Consider the following 17,372-nt stretch of genomic DNA (forward strand, 5'->3'; position numbering starts at 1 on the left):
CTGTGTGTATTTAAGTCAATCTGCATCGGACGTAAATGCTACTGAGTTATGACATCACTCCCAGATTTAGTACACATGATCCCAAATAGTTTACCATATCATTTTTATCCCTGCATCGTCCCACACTATGATGCTTCTTTAGATCCATGCAGATCTTAAGCAGTGATACTCACCCCTGAACACTTTTTATCATATCAACGCTTCCTCTATCATCTTATTTGAACAGCTCTGTCTAAGGGTAGCAGTTACATAGTGCTGTTGATATAGATGGCCACTATGTGAACTCAAAATACATCTTTCTTTTTCCAGATATGAGTGACTGTAATAAATGCTTAGATGAAAACTATCCTAGCAAGAGGCAAGATACATGCATTCCCAAGAATATAAGCTTCTTGTCTTTTGGAGAGCCTTTGGGCATTAGTTTAGCCTTCCTTGCTCTTTCCTTTGGTTTGATCACAGCACTGGTGCTGGGAATAATTCTGAAGAACCGGAACACTCCCATCGTCAAAGCCAACAACCGAAACCTCACCTATACTCTACTCATCTCCCTCCTGCTCTGTTTCCTTTGTGCTTTATTGTTCATTGGCCAACCTAAGATGGTGACATGTCTCCTCCGACAAACTGCTTTTGGCATCATCTTTTCAGTGGCTGTTTCTTGTGTGCTGGCAAAGACAATTACTGTGGTTCTGGCTTTCATAGCCACCAAACCAGGTTCCAGGTTGAGGAAGTATGTGGGGAAAAGACTGACCAACTCAATTGTTCTTTCCTGCCCCCTTATTCAAGCAGGCATATGTGCGGTGTGGCTGGCAACATTTCCCCCATTCCCAGATGCTGACATGCATTCCCTGACTGAAGAAATTATATTAGAGTGTAACGAGGGCTCTGTGACTATGTTTTACTCTGCTGTTGGCTACATGGGCTTCCTGGCAGCTGTCAGTTTCACAGTGGCTTTTCTTGCCAGGAAGTTACCTGACAGTTTCAATGAAGCCAAGTTTATAACTTTCAGCATGTTGGTCTTTTGTAGTGTTTGGTTATCTTTTGTTCCAAGTTACTTGAGCACTAAAGGCAAATATATGGTAGCAGTGGAGATCTTTTGTATCTTAGCCTCTAGTGCTGGATTGTTAGGTTGCATTTTTTCCCCAATTTGTTATATTGTTGTGTTAAGACCTGACTTGAACAACAGGGAAATGCTAACAAGAAGAAAAGAATGAATTTAAGTTCTTTGCTATACATTTTAATTGAGAGGTTTGCAAGTGTGTGTGTTTTGTATCTCTGTGTTAAGTAGATTTTTAAAATTTCTCTCGTCTTCATCAGCTTTATATTAACCTGATTCACAATACTAATCTGTTGTTGTTGTTGTTATACAAGAATATGTAGACATGAAAAGCTAGTAACAGGGGGAAAGTAATGATAGAGTTGGAGAATAAAATAATAGTGTCATATTACAAACTTGCTTTCCTGAGTAGCAAATGGCATTCAGATACCCTTGCCATAACAAATAATGAGGATGAGAAACTAGCTATGAAGAGGCCCTCCCTGTTGATATATTCAAAGAAGGGAAATCAATCTGCATTTAAATTGTGAGCCCAGGCGCAATGAAGCCATGAGGGGTTTGGCGAACACACAGTGGATACATAAAATACGTCCAAGGACTGTGCTGGGATCAAATAAGGCCACAACTTTATTGATGATTTTTTTGCAGGTTTGGGCATAGGATATGTATCTACTAATCAACCAGACTGCCCACTGGTTTATGGATAGTTAATTCCACCCCCAAGGTCCCTTCCAACTCTGTATATTGAGTGTAAACCTGTCCCTACACTGTCCCATCAATGTGCTATGTGCAAGGCCTTTTGGCTAAAATATACTCACTACATTTTAAGGCAGGTAGCTGCTGTGGAAAGAGCTTTCTTCATTGTGATTCTCTGCTAACAAACCACTCTCCCAATGGAGAGTATCTCACCCAACACTCAGTTGGTTCCTGAACTCATTTCCCATGGCAAAGGATATTTGGGGATGGGATGATCAAGACCAAGAAAAGAAATCCAGAAATAATAAGAGGACAAGTATGGATCAGCAACAAAATATTGTAGGGGTTAAATTCTGAAACAGTATAAACAGGATCAAGTGTGACTGTCCCAATAAAATCAAGAGCACACATAACCATGAAGATATACCGTAGATATAGATAGATAGATATGGGACTTGGGTGGCACTGTGGGTTAAACCACAGAGCCTAGGACTTGCCGATCAGAATGTTGGCGGGTCGAATCCCCACGACAGGGTGAGCTCCCGTTGCTCAGTCCCTGCTCCTGCCAACCTAGCAGTTTGAAAGAACGTCAAATTGCAAGCAGATAAATAGGTACCGCTCCAGCGGGAAGGCAAATGGCGTTTCCGTGCGCTGCTCAGGTTCGCCAGAAGTGGCTTAGTCATGCTGACCACATGACCTGGAAGCTGTACGCTGGCTCCCTCAGCCAATAAAGCGAGATGAGCGCCACAACCCCGGAGTCAGCCACAACTGGACCTAATGGTCAGGGGTCCCTTTATCTTTATATCTCTCTCTCTCTCTCTCTCTATATATATATATATATATTTATATATGAATACACAAAGTTCAAGTGAAGCTTTGAGAGTGTTTTTTAAAATATAATGTACATACTGTAAACCTAAGGACAAGAACTTTATTACTGTGATCTTTGCTAGCTACTCTAAGAGCCTTGTTGATGAAAAAGGAAGCTTAAAATGCTTCAGTTACTGTCAGATGGCAATGGTGGTTGCTCGTGAATAACCAGTCAGGACTCTTTTACTGGTTTTATTTTGGTGCAAGACTATTTACAGTACAGAACCACAAGTTCATGTCTGCTTCAATTGCTAGCAGAATCCGGGAGTGGAAGTTTCCGGGTCCCCCCCCCAACATAATAGCTTAGTCACCCCAGCCTTTTCCTTCCTTATGTGCGTTTTACACCTCTGCGCAGGGTGGGCGACGGAAGAGGCGTGCTTCCCTCCTGGCTGGCTTGACCAGGAGTGGTGCTAAGGCTCCCAACAGCATCCTCTGGTCCCTTCCCCTCTTCCCCACTGGAGGTGTGGCTTTCCCCACCACAGGAAGAGTGTGCTGGTCCCATGGGTAGATCAAGAGGCGAGGTCCAAGTCCAGTCCAAGGTCGAAGGAGCAATATGGAGGCAGTCTGTAAAAGCTGAGGCCGGGAGCAGGGCAGGGTTCAGGCAGGAACTGGCAACCAACAATGTTGCTTCTGCAACTTGGGAGTGGGGCTGGCTGGCATTTATCTGCCCTGAGGCATTAGGGTGGCCCCGATCCTCAGGGGACTCACCTCTCCTGGCCTGGAGGTGAGCACTCCTCCTGTGGGAACTTAGTTCCCTACGCCTCTCTGCCCTAATCCTCTACAACCCTGGAGAGGCTGGAGGGTTATCTGACCCAGAGGCAACCTCAGCTTCCTCTGACGGGGCTGAGAGTGGAGCACCTGCAGGCAATGGGTCCTCCATAACCTCAGGAGCCAGAGCAGACTCAGCTGGTGCCTGCACCTGAGGATCCAGAACAGGTGAGGAGCCTTCAGGCACATGCCCCAGCCCGGCTCAGATGGCTCTGGAAGCGGGGAATCCTGTGCAGGCTGGGATTCCTTAGGTTCAGCCTCTGAGTCAGAATCCCAGGCCATCACAAAGAGGAACTGCTTCGCAAGATTTTGGGAGGTTCCCTGTAACCCAACTGCCCCTCTCCTTCCCTTCCCTGTTCCGATGGGAGTCCCCTGACAATTACCAAACAAACACACGTGATTATTCCACTAGAACTACTGCTTCATTTATTTAAAATGAGAAATAGAGCTAGGGCTGAACAACTTTGTCTGGATTTTCACTTTTGGGAATATGGCAACCCTAATAAAGCAGTGAGTTTTCTCTCACACATGCATCTGTGTAACTATCAACATATTCAAAGGGCAGGGCCTTCATCCCTCATATTTATGGTGGTAGTGGTTAGAAGTTGAATCAGCAGTGTAAATAAAAGCTGGTAATAAAGTGAGGTGTTTTCCCTACATAGCATACAGCAAAACACAGATATTTAATTCTTCATTTTGTTAATGCTTATTATCTGTTCCCTATTATTCAGCTCGGGCCTCAACAAAATAATAAAACATTTGGGGGAAAAGATGCAACCTAATAGACCAGCACTGGAAGCTAAGATAGAGAAGATCTCCACAGCTACTGTATATTTCCCCTTGGTACTCAGGTAGGATGGAACAAAGGACAACCAAACACTGCAAAATACCAACATGCTGAAAGTGATAAACTTTGCTTCATTGAAAATGTCTGGCAATTTCCTGGCTAGGAAAGCCACTGTGAAACTAATTATTGCTAGAAGGCCCATGTAACTAAGGACACAGTAAAACATAATCACAGTCCCCACATTACATTCTAGTATAATTTCCTCAGGCATTGAATGCTTGTCAACATCTGGGAATGGGGGATAGATTGCCAACCACAGTGTACAGATGCCTGCTTGAATAAGGGAGCAGGAAATGACAATGGAGTTGGCCAGCCTTCTCCCCACCCACATTCTCATCCTGGATCCTGGTTTTGTGGCCGTGAAAGCCAGAATTACAGTGACAGTTTTTGCCAGTACACAGGAAACAGCCACTGAAAAGATGATGCCAAAAGCAGCTTGTTGCAGGAGACATGTCATCTTTTTCGGTTGGCCAATGAACAATAACGCACAAAGAAAGCATAGCAAGAGGGTGACAAGGAGAGTATAGGTGATATTCTGGTTGTTGGCTTTGACAATGGGAGTCTTATGGTTCTTCAGAAATGTTCCCAGTACCAGAGTTGTGATGAAAGCAAAAGAAAGGGCAACTATAGCTAAAATGATGCCTAAAGGTTCTTCATACGACAAGAAGCTGATGCCTTTGGGAATGCATATATCTCGTTCCTTGTTTGGATAGTTTTCATCTGAGCATTTAGTACAGTCATTCATATCTGGGAAAAGAAAAGTATGAACCTTAGCTCACATATATGCTATCAGTCTCAGAAACATTTCATGCCTTTCCCTCAAACTCAGAAAAAGAAATGGATCTATTCAAATTGGAAAATACTTTGAATTGTTGTGGGGAAGTGTTTAATTGCTTTGGAGCTATGTGGTGCTATAATATGATTTTTTGCTATAATGGCAAAGATGTGGTAAGCCAGGTGAGGTATGAAAAAGCATCCCATGACTGTGGTGAATAAAAATTGACCATATTCTCAGTTTTGTGAGAAAGAGGAGAGAGAAACCTGCCCTTAGATTTCAGAATAAGGAAGCAGTAGAAGAAGATAGATGAATGAATCTGAAAAACAAGTAGAATGAATGAATCTGAAAAACAAGTAGAAAAGCTGAATAGTGTGCAAATACCTTGATTCTATGAAAATGCTTTGTAACCAATCAGCATGTAACATGATATATCCTCCTGATGGCTTGATCTAAGCATCATGCATAAAAATATTTCCTGGACACCCATGAGATATATAGGCTTTGGAATCTATTTCCCAGTACCATATTACTGCAGTCTCAATAAAATACCCCCACATCCTTGTGTGATTATTGGCTCTGGTTAGCACAGCATCAGACTCTTATCCATAACAGCCCCTTTGAAAATACCTTTTCACTCTATAAGATGCACTTTTCCCCTCCTAAGAAGTAAGGGGAAATGTGTGTGCATCTTATGGAGCAAATGCAGGCTACGCGGCTATCCCAGAAGCCGGAACAGGGAGAGGGAGCCCTGCTCAGTGCTCCCTCTTGCTGTTCTAGCTTCTGGCTTCATGCGACTATCCCTGGCTTTTGCAGGAGGTGGAGGAAGAGACAGGGTGCGCAGCTCTGTCCCTTCCCCCGCCTCCCAGGAAAGCCCCCAAGAGCCGCGCTCCCTTTATTTTTTTAATGAATTTTATTAGTATTTTCCACACAACAACAACAACACGAAAGATATCAAAAAGTAACAATACACAACACACAAAAATCAACATTTGAAAACAAAACAAAAACAAACAAACAAATCCATATCTTACAAGTTAATATTATAAACACTAAAACAACAAGAAGACATTGATTTCCACCAATCCCACAGCACCTCCTTTATCTCTCATTGTGTCTTCCTGTTTTCCTTTTAAAGAGCACACAGCTTTTGCGGGAGATGGGGGGAAGGGGCAGAGCGTGGCTCTGTCCATTCCACCACCTCCTGCAAAAGCCCACAAGAGCAGTGCTCCCTTTAAACAGTTCGCCGCTCTTGGCTGGCTTTTGGAGGAGGTGGGGGAAGGGACAGAGGGCAGGTTAGCCGCACACAGCCTCTTCCGGGCAGGGGAAGCCTTCATTCCGCTGCCCGGGAAAGGCTATGCGTGGCTATCCCAGAAGCCAGAACAGCAAGAGGCTGTCCCAGAAGCCAGATCCCTTTTGCTGCTCTGGCTTCTGGGATTCAGAATATTTTTCCTCCAAAAAGTGGTGTGTCTTATGGTCTGGTGCATCTTATAGAGCAAAAAATATGGTAGCTTGTTAGCCATGGCTAGATTTAGATCCCCATCATGTGTGAGGAAACTAAGTTCAATTGACTGTGCAATCATTTATGTCTCTTACCTTCCTGGTTTGAAATCTTGCCCTCTGGACATAGGATGCAGTCATAACAGCAAAATGGCTTCCCTTCTTTCACTTTCTTGCTAGATCCTGGTTGGCAATTTTTAGTGCAGGCCGAAAGAGGACAGGCCTAATTCATAAATTAAAGAGGAGAATGATGAACAGAAAACAAGGTGTTTGGAATCCCTCAGGTGCTGGACCCAGCTTTGTGTTACTAAAATGACACAGCATTTCAGTAGGGTATGAATTGGCTCCCTTGAGGGCACCGGACACTGTAGAAGCAATTACCAACCCTAGTCTCAACAGCTACTATCTGAGGTGGAGGAAATCATTTGGGGACATTTGATGAATTCAGTCTCTCAATATTCTAATACAAAACTGACGTGCAGCGTAAATTAATAATGCAGAGTTTTAAAGAATAAAAGCTTTACTGAGTAAATAAACTTCTTCATAAACAACATGGTACCAAACAGTTTGACTGAGATTACATACTGACTCTGCTCACAAATAAGGCAGAATGACTGACTGAAAACTAGAATGACTGACTGAAAACTGACTAAAATCCTGGGGAAAATAAAGGAAGGAGAGAAGAAACTAAGAGCAAAACCAAAGTCACAGGAGATCCTGAAAGAGATAAAATTATACCAAGTACAATATACAAAGCTGATGAATCAGGAAATAGAATGGAAGATTAAATAAATGAGGCAAAAGTCATTTGAATCGGCAAATAAGTGTTGAAAATTGTTGGCCTGGCAAATGAAAAAAAGACAGAAACTCAATACTATTACGACTTTGGAAGTGGAAGGAAAGAATATACAGAACCCAGTGGAGATCAGGAAGTGTTTTCAAAGGTATTTTAAACAACTTTATACACAGGAGAAGCAGAAAGAAATGGATATTGATCGATTTTTGAAAATAAATGGACTACACAAAATCTCTCAGGAAAAACAGCTAATGTTGAATTACAAAATAACGGATCAGGAGGTGGAAGGGGCCATCCAGAACATGCAATTAGGTAAATCTCCAGGACCAGATGGTTTGACTTCAAGATATTACAGATCTTTGAAAGAATGGATAATACAACCATTGAAGGAAGTCTGTAATGAAATATTGGAAGGGAGAAGGGCACCAGAGTCGTGGAAGGAAGCTTACATTACACTTATACCAAAAACAGAGACTGAAAAGACACAGCTCAAAAATTACCGTCCCATATCGCTGCTTAATGTGGATTACAAAATCTTTGCAGACATTTTGGCTAAAAGATTAAAAAAGGTGTTAGTAGAAGAAATTTATAAAGACCAAGCGGGCTTTCTCCCGGGCAGAAATTTGTCTGACAACATGAGGAATATAATTAATATTCTAGAAAAATTACAAGTGAATATCAATACTAAGGCAGTTTTGATATTTGTGGATGCAGAGAAAGCCTTTGACAACATTTCTTGGAGTTTTATGAAGAAGAATCTACAGGGGATGGGGGTAGGTCAAGGTTTTGAAAATGGTATAGGTACAATTTATTCAAAACAAAAGGCAAAATTAATTATGAACAATGTAGTGACAGAAGAGTTTAAGATTGAGAAAGGGACACGACAAGGCTGCCCAATTTCTCCATTGCTCTTTATATCGGGCCTTGAGGTTTTGTTAAATATGATTAGAAAGGACCAAGAGGTTAAAGGCATACAAGTGGGAGCTAAACAGTACAAACTGAAAGCATTTGCTGATGACTTAGTACTGACTTTACAGGAGCCAGAATCTAGTACTAAAAGGGTATTGGAACTGATTCAAGAATTTGGACAGGTAGCAGGTTTTAAGTTGAACAAGATGAAAACTAAAGTTTTAGAGAAAAACTTTACTGTGAATGAGAGAGAGAAGTTTCAGGAGGAGACAGGACTAACATTGGTTAAGAAAGTGAAATATTTAGGGGTTAACATGGCTGCTAAAAATGTGAATTTATTTAAGGATAATTATGAAAAATGTTGGATCGAAGTGAAAAAGGATTTAGAAATATGGACAAATTTGAAGTTATCATTGTTAGGCCGAATTGCTGTGATAAAAATGAATGTGTTGCCAAGGATGTTGTTTTTGTTTCAAACATTGCAAATTTTGGATAAGATGGACTGTTTCAAGAAGTGGCAGAAAGATATTTCCAGATTTGTTTGGCAGGGCAAGAAGCCTCGAATAAAATTTAAGATATTAACTGATGCCAAAGAAAGAGGTGGATTTGCCCTGCCAGACCTTAAACTTTATTATGAATCAGCTGCTTTTTGCTGGCTGAGAGAATGGCTGCTTCTTGAAAACACTGACGTGTTGGATTTAGAAGGCTTCAATAATGCATTTGGCTGACATGCATATCTGTGGTACGATAAGGTAAAAGCACATAAAGCGTTCAAAAATCATATTGTTAGAAAAGCATTGTTTATCGTTTGGATAAGATATAAGGATTTGTTAGAAAAGAAAACCCCAAGATGGTTGTCACCAATGGAAGCGAAGGCACAGAAAAAACTCAATATGGAGGCCAAATGGCCGAAATATTGGGAAATTTTGGAACAAGATGGAGACAGAATAAAATTGCAGAGCTTTGAAAAATTGAAAAATAAAGTGCGAGATTGGCTCCATTACTACCAAATAATGGAGGCATACAACTTGGACAAAAAAGTTGGCTTCCAGGTGGAAAAATCAAAATTGGAAACAGAATTGTTAGACTCAAAAATCAAAAATTTGTCAAGAATGTATAACTTGCTGTTGAAGTTGAACACTCAGGATGAAATGGTAAAATCAGCTATGATCAAATGGGCACAAGATGTTGGACATAACATAATGATGGCTGACTGGGAACAGTTATGGACCACAGGTATGAAATTTACTGCATGTAATGCCCTAAGAGAAAATTTAATGAAAATGATTTATAGGTGGTACATGACACCAGTCAAGCTTGCAAAAATTTACCATTTGCCCAATAATAAATGTTGGAAATGTAATGAGACTGAAGGTACATTCTTTCACCTTTGGTGGACATGCCCAAGGATTAAGACATTCTGGGAGATGATTTATAACGAAATGAAAAAGGTATTTAAATATACCTTCCTGAATAAACCAGAGGCCTTTCTCCTGGGCATGGTCGGCCAATTGGTGCCAAAGAAGGATAGAACTTTTTTTATGTATGCAACAACAGCAGCAAGAATACTTATCGCGAAGTATTGGAAGACACATGATTTACTCACCCGGGAAGAATGGCAGATGAAGTTGATGGACTATATGGACTATATGGAACTGGCGGAAATGACTGGCAGACTGGCAGGGAGAAGAGTCGGTGGAAGAAGACTGGAAAAAGTTTAAAGACTATTTACAGAAATACTGTAAAATTAATGAATGTTAGAAAAATGTGGGAATGAAGTTTATATGGCTTTAGTAGAAATGTTATAAGGAATTAAGTATAAATAGATTATTGGAGTATTAAAGGAAAAAATAAGGTTAGAATATTTTTAGATAATTATAGGATAGAAAACAGAGGAAGATGGAAAGGAATTGCTGAAACAATTAACAGAAGTGGAATACAAAAAGGGAGGTGTGAGGAAGTTGTTGAAATAAGTGAATGAAAGATAAGATATTGAAATTGATTGATGTATTTTAAACTGTTTTTATTTTGTTTTGTTAGTCTAATGTGTTAGTGTTATGTAGTGTTTTTATGTTATGTAGTGTTTTTGTATTGTATTGTATTGTATTGTTCATTTTGTTTTGTGGTGTTTAAATTGTTGGAAAAGCAATAAATATTATTTTTAAAAAAATAAAAATAAAATAAACTTCTTCATAAACAACATGGTTCCAAACAGTTTGACTAAGATTACATACTGACTCTGCTCACAACTGAGGCAGACTGACTCTGAAAAGTTACAGAGATCACAAAGAAAAACTGGCTGCTAAGTCACATGTCAGGGTGACTCAACAGCTAGCAGTTAGGCCTGAATAACTTTAGTAGGCCCTAATGATTGTGCAGTCCCAGCACTTCCCAACCTGCTTTGCTGCTTCTGCTCTCATGTGTCTTTGTCATGACAAAAACGTCCTGATCCATACCATCAGAATGTGAAGTTAACTATCCAACACATTGTGTTTCTTTGATCAAAATATGTAATTAAATATGTGTTCTGAGAGAAAATATGCATTTATTAAGTAAACATGTTCATTGAACCAGTTTTGTTTTTTAAAAGGAACTGAACTGAGCTATTCATAAAAATATGCATCAATAACAGTGGGAAGATAGCTTAGTTGTACAGAGAGTATACAAAAGTAATATGTAAATAAATAAGGAAAATGGCAGTAAATACCAGTGTGTGCCATGACTCCTACACCAGGTTCTTCACCTCATCCCTGTCCTTCCCTTCTTCCACTATCTCCAACTTCACTACCACCCCTCCCCTTTTCTCTTCTACAGCTCCCCTATCAACTTTACTTGTCTACTCTATACTTCCTGTTGTCAACTCTCAGTTTCTCCCTCTGGCCTCATTTCATCACCTGTTGCCTTCTTCTCATGAAAAATCAGGACACTGAGGAAGGGGAAAAGGATACCAGAAAGGAATGTTAGTCACAACTGCTACAATTGAAGATAGGGCAGGAGTGGTTGGGGACTTTGGAGGTACTCATAGGACAGTAGTAGGGGATGTTCAAGGGGCAGCTGACACATCATTAGAACCAGAGGTGCCTCCATCTCTATGGGTACAGCGGGCTGTGAGGCATCAGGAGTAGTGGGAAACATACTCTAGAAGAGTGAGGCAGGCAAGGGAACATAGCCCAGCTCACTAATTGACCAGGTGGTACCATGAGGCTCGCTAGATCAGGGAGGAATTTTGTGGGCACTCAGATGACTCTAGGCTTTCTGACCCTGGATCACTTGCAGACGTGGGAACCTGGCCTTACTGTTTGAGTCTGGACTTTGCTTGCTGTATTGGACTGGGACCAGTATTTGACCTTTTGGCATTGTTTTAGCATTGTTTTAGCATTGTTCTGGGGACTGTTTGCACCAGTGCAATGTACTTCCAGTTATGTGGGTGGTTCAGGACACACCTCCACCCATTCACCCGTGTCCTTTCCCCCCCCCACCTTTCAGTCACATTTTATCCTATCTTCATTTTTTATCCTTTTTTGGTCCACACTATATCCTCCTTTCAAAATAAAACAAGTATTTCACAAGTGTTCATCATCAAATGAAATCAGTTTTAAAGATCAGGATAGAACAACAGGGCTCCTTTATTATTAGACTTTTTGCTAAATGCCTGTGACTTGGATTCTACCTGGTTAAACCAGCTGTGCCAAGTTATTACTTCTTTATCAATGGTGAATGCTTGATCTGAAGGCGCTCCAGGATCTATCCTTCCGACTCTGACTCTATGAAGGGATTGATTGGAGAATATAATCCAATTGATAATATCCAAGCTAGATGCTACCTCCCCATTCTTGTTGAAGGATACCACATCTCCTGCAGTGTTATTAAATGAGATACGTCTCAGAATGTGGTGGAGCTAAATTGTAAACAGAAAAGACAAGTGTTTAGAAAAGGCTGCACTCTAATACAGGGCTGAGCAATCCTTTTTCCTCTGAGGCCAGAAGCTACAGTGAGTGGAGTCAGGGACAAGCATGTAGAGAGCCAACCCATTTTCTCCCACATAAATGTTTTTTCTCTCATTCTTTCTGTCAGGCCTCTCTCTCCCTGTTACATCCCTCAGGCAGAACAGTGGTGTGTGACCCCCTGCTCTGAGGAAAAAATTGCAGGCTGACAAGGGTGTTTCACAGCCAAAGGAATGCACATGACAGATAATTATTTATTGTCAAGAATATCACATTTGCTTCTACTCCTCTGGATGCCTATACATATATTGCAGCTACACAGCTATTTGCAGGTTTGCTGTAACAATTGGAATAGCAAGAATGTTGCTCATCTGTGTTGACTGTTACCACTGCTTCCTGACTGTTAGTGAAATGGTATCTCAATGGGCCACAGAACATCTCCAAGCAAATGCTTTATCATGTACTGGGGGAGGGGGTTCTGTTCAAACAAGGAAACAGCCATTATTGCTCTTTCCTCAGAGAAACAAAGACACAGCCATCATCTGTCCACAAAATTATAGATTCAGTTCCTCCTCATATTCCATATGCCTGAACCCTGAGAGGAAAGAGCAAGCTGACAGTATTTTGGAAACCCATACATTGTGAAGGAATAAAAGTGCTCTTCCATGTTGAGGATGTTCAACCCATTACCTGCCAAAACAGTTGATTCTGATTCTTCACTCTCCCTCCATATGCCATTCCTATGTGTCTGGGTCTGGATGTGGACATAGCATGTAACGCATGGGCGATAGCATAGACAGCACTGTGGATACTGTAACTGTGCCCTGTCATACTCATTTCAAAAAATGACCCTGGAAGGTTCTCCAGCTTCTCTTCTCCTGTGCAAATGTTCCCCTCCACCTGGTCTGCAGTGATATCTGGGAACACACAATCAAAAGCCTGTTGCCAGAAGTCCCTGATAAAACCATCTCCATCTGTGTTGGAAGGGTTTCTGTGCTCAACATACTGATGAAATCCTGGTGGGTCACTGAAGTGAATTTCAAAGGCTATAGCACCATTGAATAGTCCCGAATCCCAGTTTCTTTGATAGACAAATGAATTGAATTCAATCTCAGCTGTTGTTATCCAAACTTTACTTTTTACATTATTTGTCATATCGTGTTCTGATAGGTATGGAAGCCATTTAAAAAGTGCCATAGAATAAAAGTCTCCATTGGCCACCACTACATTAGCCTTGCTGCTCATTATTTTATCATGTATTTTTGCCCCCTGTTGTAGCATATCTTTAATTTCAGAGATGAAACTAAAATTGGGAATTCTTTCTATGAAGGCAAAACAGATGCCATTTTGAGAAAACAATTGAAGTACTGTATGCACAAATCTTTCCCCATTGCCATTGTCCATTGCAGTGACCCCAATCCATGTCCACTTGAAATGCAGAAGCAAAGAGATAATTCCCTCATATTGAAGGTCTTCCTGGGCTGTCAACTGGTAGAAGGAAAGACCTGGGGTTTTATCATTCATCACTGGAGCAGAGCCATAAATGAGCTAAAGAGGGAATGGAGGAAGGGACGAGACAAAATATAATTTCCAGAGTTATTTCAAACTATTTATGTACATTATATGATGAATTCTGTTGGCCGCATGCTGTCTTTCATTTATTCAAAATAGACACATTCATATGAGTTGAAAACTGGAATAATTTCCCATTCCTGCTTGTTAAACATTTGATCTGATGAGTGGGGACAGGCACTGTGTCATTTATTTATTTATTTATTTATTTATAAAGATTTGTGTGTGTGTGTCATTGGTGACTTTGGTAGGTCTTGTAGGTTGAATAAAATTGATGGGAGGCGCATATCTCCCCCCAATAAGAGGATTAGCTACCTGTACATTAGATATTATTTAGCTTTGTCAGAACTGTAAGTTCCGAATTTATTTTTCTAGAGCTTCTTCTTTCTTATTCATAATGCACAAAACCCAGCCCAGAGCAAAACTGAGATTTCCGCCTCCTTTTTCCACGATACCTCCCACTTCTTTTATGAAACCATATTTCAATTTTGAACCAGCTGTTCACTACTATTACTCCTTTCAAGCAAATATTGATTGTTTCTGCTACTTAACACAACTTCATTATGCTAATCTTTATGTTTAATCTTCCCCAAACCCATTACTTTGGGGGGGGGTGAGGAGGGAGAAGGATTTTTGTGCCAGTTACCTGTGTATTTGAATCCTGAAACCTCCCCCAAACACACACACACACTGAGTAGAAAATGCTAAGTAGAAAACGCTGCATACCCAAACATAGGTGGTAAGGGAGAAGTCCATTATCCCACCAGTGGACTTTGGAATATCAGTCTCCTGGAAAGGGGAGGGGGTTGAGATTGAGAATGAATTATTCTCCCCTCCCATGCAAATTTACTTCAAAGCAATGTTGTCATTAAAGTGCATAGTAGAAATGAAAGGCTGGATACTAGAAAACTCCCTCTCCTACAAGGAATGCTTGGGATGACAGGATCTTTTCTGGAGTGGGGGACCTACACCCTGAATTGGTGCTGTGGACCTAGCCTCTTCTTTTCCACTTTGCAATCTAATAGAGGTATTGCCCATAAGTGTCTTACCTGTGGAATCTTATAGATATCCAAAATGGTTGCCACATAAAAGGAGATTTCAGAGTCGAGTCCCCCAATAACCCCTGTCAGATTATTTTCAGTATCACATACATAGTTGGGGACACATTTCTCCAGTTTGGATAAAAGTATCAATGTGGCAAGATACGTCTTCCTTGCATTAATATAGCTGTCATAGATATGGAAGCCCAAGGTGATATTGGGTAAAATGTGTGAGCATCCATTGATCTCCTTGACTGCAAATGTCAATGCCAGGATGTGCTGGTAAGCCTTCGGCACCACCCTAGAATGAGAGTTGCAGATTGTTTCAGAAGCATCTTCAACACTTGGAACATTTAAATATGTACTCAGAAGTTAATCATATTGAATTCAGTTAAGTCTACTACTGCGCTACTAGACTGCTAGTATGCTAAAAATTCTACAAGGAAGGCTCAAGTAGTATGTGGACCGAGAACTCCCAGAAGTGCAAGCTGGATTTCGAAGGGGCAGAGGACCCAGAGACCAAATTGCAAACATGCGCTGGATTATGGAGAAAGCTAGAGTTCCAGAAAGACATGTACTTCTGCTTCATTGACTACGCAAAAGCCTTTGACTGTGTCGACCACAGCAAACTATGGCAAGTTCTTAAAGAAATGGGAGTGCCTGAACACCTCATCTGTCTCATGAGAAATCTCTATGAGAGTTGCAGATTGTTTCAGAAGCACCTTCAACACTTGGGACATTTAAATATCTATTCAGAAGTTAATCATATTGAGTTCAGCTGGGTTTACTGCTAAGTTACTAGACTGTTAATCTATACATCCTGACCAAGAACTAAACCTAAAAGAGCACAATGGAGCTTACTTTCCATTGTGGGATCAGTATATTTTCACTGTATTCAATATTTCTTAGTATATATCCCATAAATTGGAGTTTGTTTTACTCCCTTTATTCACAGTTGATTCATGTGAGTTTTCAGATCAGTATGTTATATTTAAATCAAAGATAACTGAGTTGAAATTTGCAGCATCAGCCATTGTTCTGAAGCTGCTGCTCTGAGATTGATCATGAGAGGTTGAGTTCTTACACAAGTTCTTCAGGCAGTACTGGTGGAGGTTCCTCCATGAATGTTGCTGAAGTGGATAAGAAGCCACCATGGGAAACAATGCCACCGATGATGAAATCTCCTGGCTGATGATAGATGTGAAGTGGACGATGAGGACCTTGGAGCCTGCATTTTGCTATGTGAGCCTGACATACCATGAAAGGAAATAGTTCCAGCAGAAAGATTAATAAAATAACCATCCTTAATACAATACAATCTTCATTCTACACAGAGACCACTATTTTTCTGGCAATCCTATGAGCAGCATCTCCAAGATGAAAATTGTCTACTTTGAATGGTAATTTAGTTTCCTCAGAGGCTTCAATTTGGGCATATCCAAACTCAGATTTCTGGATCCCAGACTCTATCTATTCTGATTTGATTTATAGTATCCTTTGACAGTTATCACTGAACATCCACAAGGATTTTTGAGAAGCAGCAGCTTTAATTATAGTCCTCTTAATAATCAAACAGGAAAGTAGTTTTTCATTAAGTGCTAGGTATTCCCAGTGGAAATGCTGGAGAAAATGTGTTTGTCACATATTCAGAACTGTCACTTTTTAATTCCCTTTGGTTAGATAATAAGGGACCAGTGGTGTAGTGGTGAATTTTGAACTTAGCAGCTCATCATAACAAACCCTGTAGCCAATTGGGACTCCAAAATGTAGTGTGGTGTAGTTAGCATCTTGGAAATTGTTGGAGGAGACCTGGATCTATATCCCTGATCAGCCATGTGTCATGACTACAATCTATGCACAATACTTACTTGGGAGTAAGCTTTGTTGAATTCCACTATTCTAATATCAAACAACAGTAAAATTTGGAAGCTTAGTTACTGCTTCATCAACTTCCGAAAGCAAGGAACATCTTGTGCCCTGGGAGATGGTGACAAATCTGCTGTTGTACAGCACAGCAAGGGAGAGTAGAGTTTGGAATTACCCAAGACAAGGGAAACCAACAAACCAATCATCCACCAGAAATAGTATATGATCCCTCTCTACACAATGCTCTTCTCTCCATCACACAGTCAACGTTCTGATAATGCTTCTTGCATTCTTATTCAACTCACAGATTAAGAAAAAGTAGAGTACAAAGCATTTTCTTTGTAGGGGAAAAATTCTTGTTTTGCCCTCCAGTACCTCTAGTCAAAATGAAGTCAGGGAGCCTCAGTTTCAAATCCTAGCCATAGTAACTAATGCTGTATTAGGTGGTCCAATCCATCACATACAACTCAACACACTCAGCTTCCCATTCCCTTATGTTTCTGTCTCTGAAGTACTCAATGGCTACTCCAGTGCTTAATCAACAAGTCGTCAACACCTGTACTGTACTTTAGCCTATTCTAGCTCGCCCGCTCATTCCAGAATCCAAAACCGACCCAGAGGCACACGCACCAGAGCCAAAAACAGAGCTTGAGGCATCTAAAACAGAGTTTGAAGCAGAGCCAGAGCTGATCGTGCACACACATTTATTTTTTTACCCTCCCCCAACCCGGACAT

The 17,372-nt window shown here is 40.8% G+C and overlaps 1 protein-coding gene across 1 annotated transcript; it reads right to left on the reverse strand.

Moving 5' to 3' along the window:
• Positions 1-3,845: 3,845 nt before the first annotated feature.
• On the reverse strand, positions 3,846-13,701 carry LOC309355433 (vomeronasal type-2 receptor 26-like). Its single transcript, XM_081886275.1, has 4 exons — positions 12,850-13,701; positions 11,886-12,113; positions 6,607-6,733; positions 3,846-4,982 (listed from the first exon to the last, which is right to left on the reverse strand). The coding sequence occupies exons 1-4, from the start codon at positions 13,681-13,683 to the stop codon at positions 4,072-4,074; spliced, it is 2,100 nt and encodes a 699-aa protein (XP_081742401.1). The 5' UTR covers positions 13,684-13,701; the 3' UTR covers positions 3,846-4,071.
• Between the last annotated feature and the right edge of the window lie 3,671 nt (positions 13,702-17,372).

The sequence above is a fragment of the Podarcis melisellensis genome (genome assembly GCF_964234715.1).
Source record: "Podarcis melisellensis genome assembly, chromosome: 13".
NCBI lineage: Eukaryota > Metazoa > Chordata > Lepidosauria > Squamata > Lacertidae > Podarcis > Podarcis melisellensis.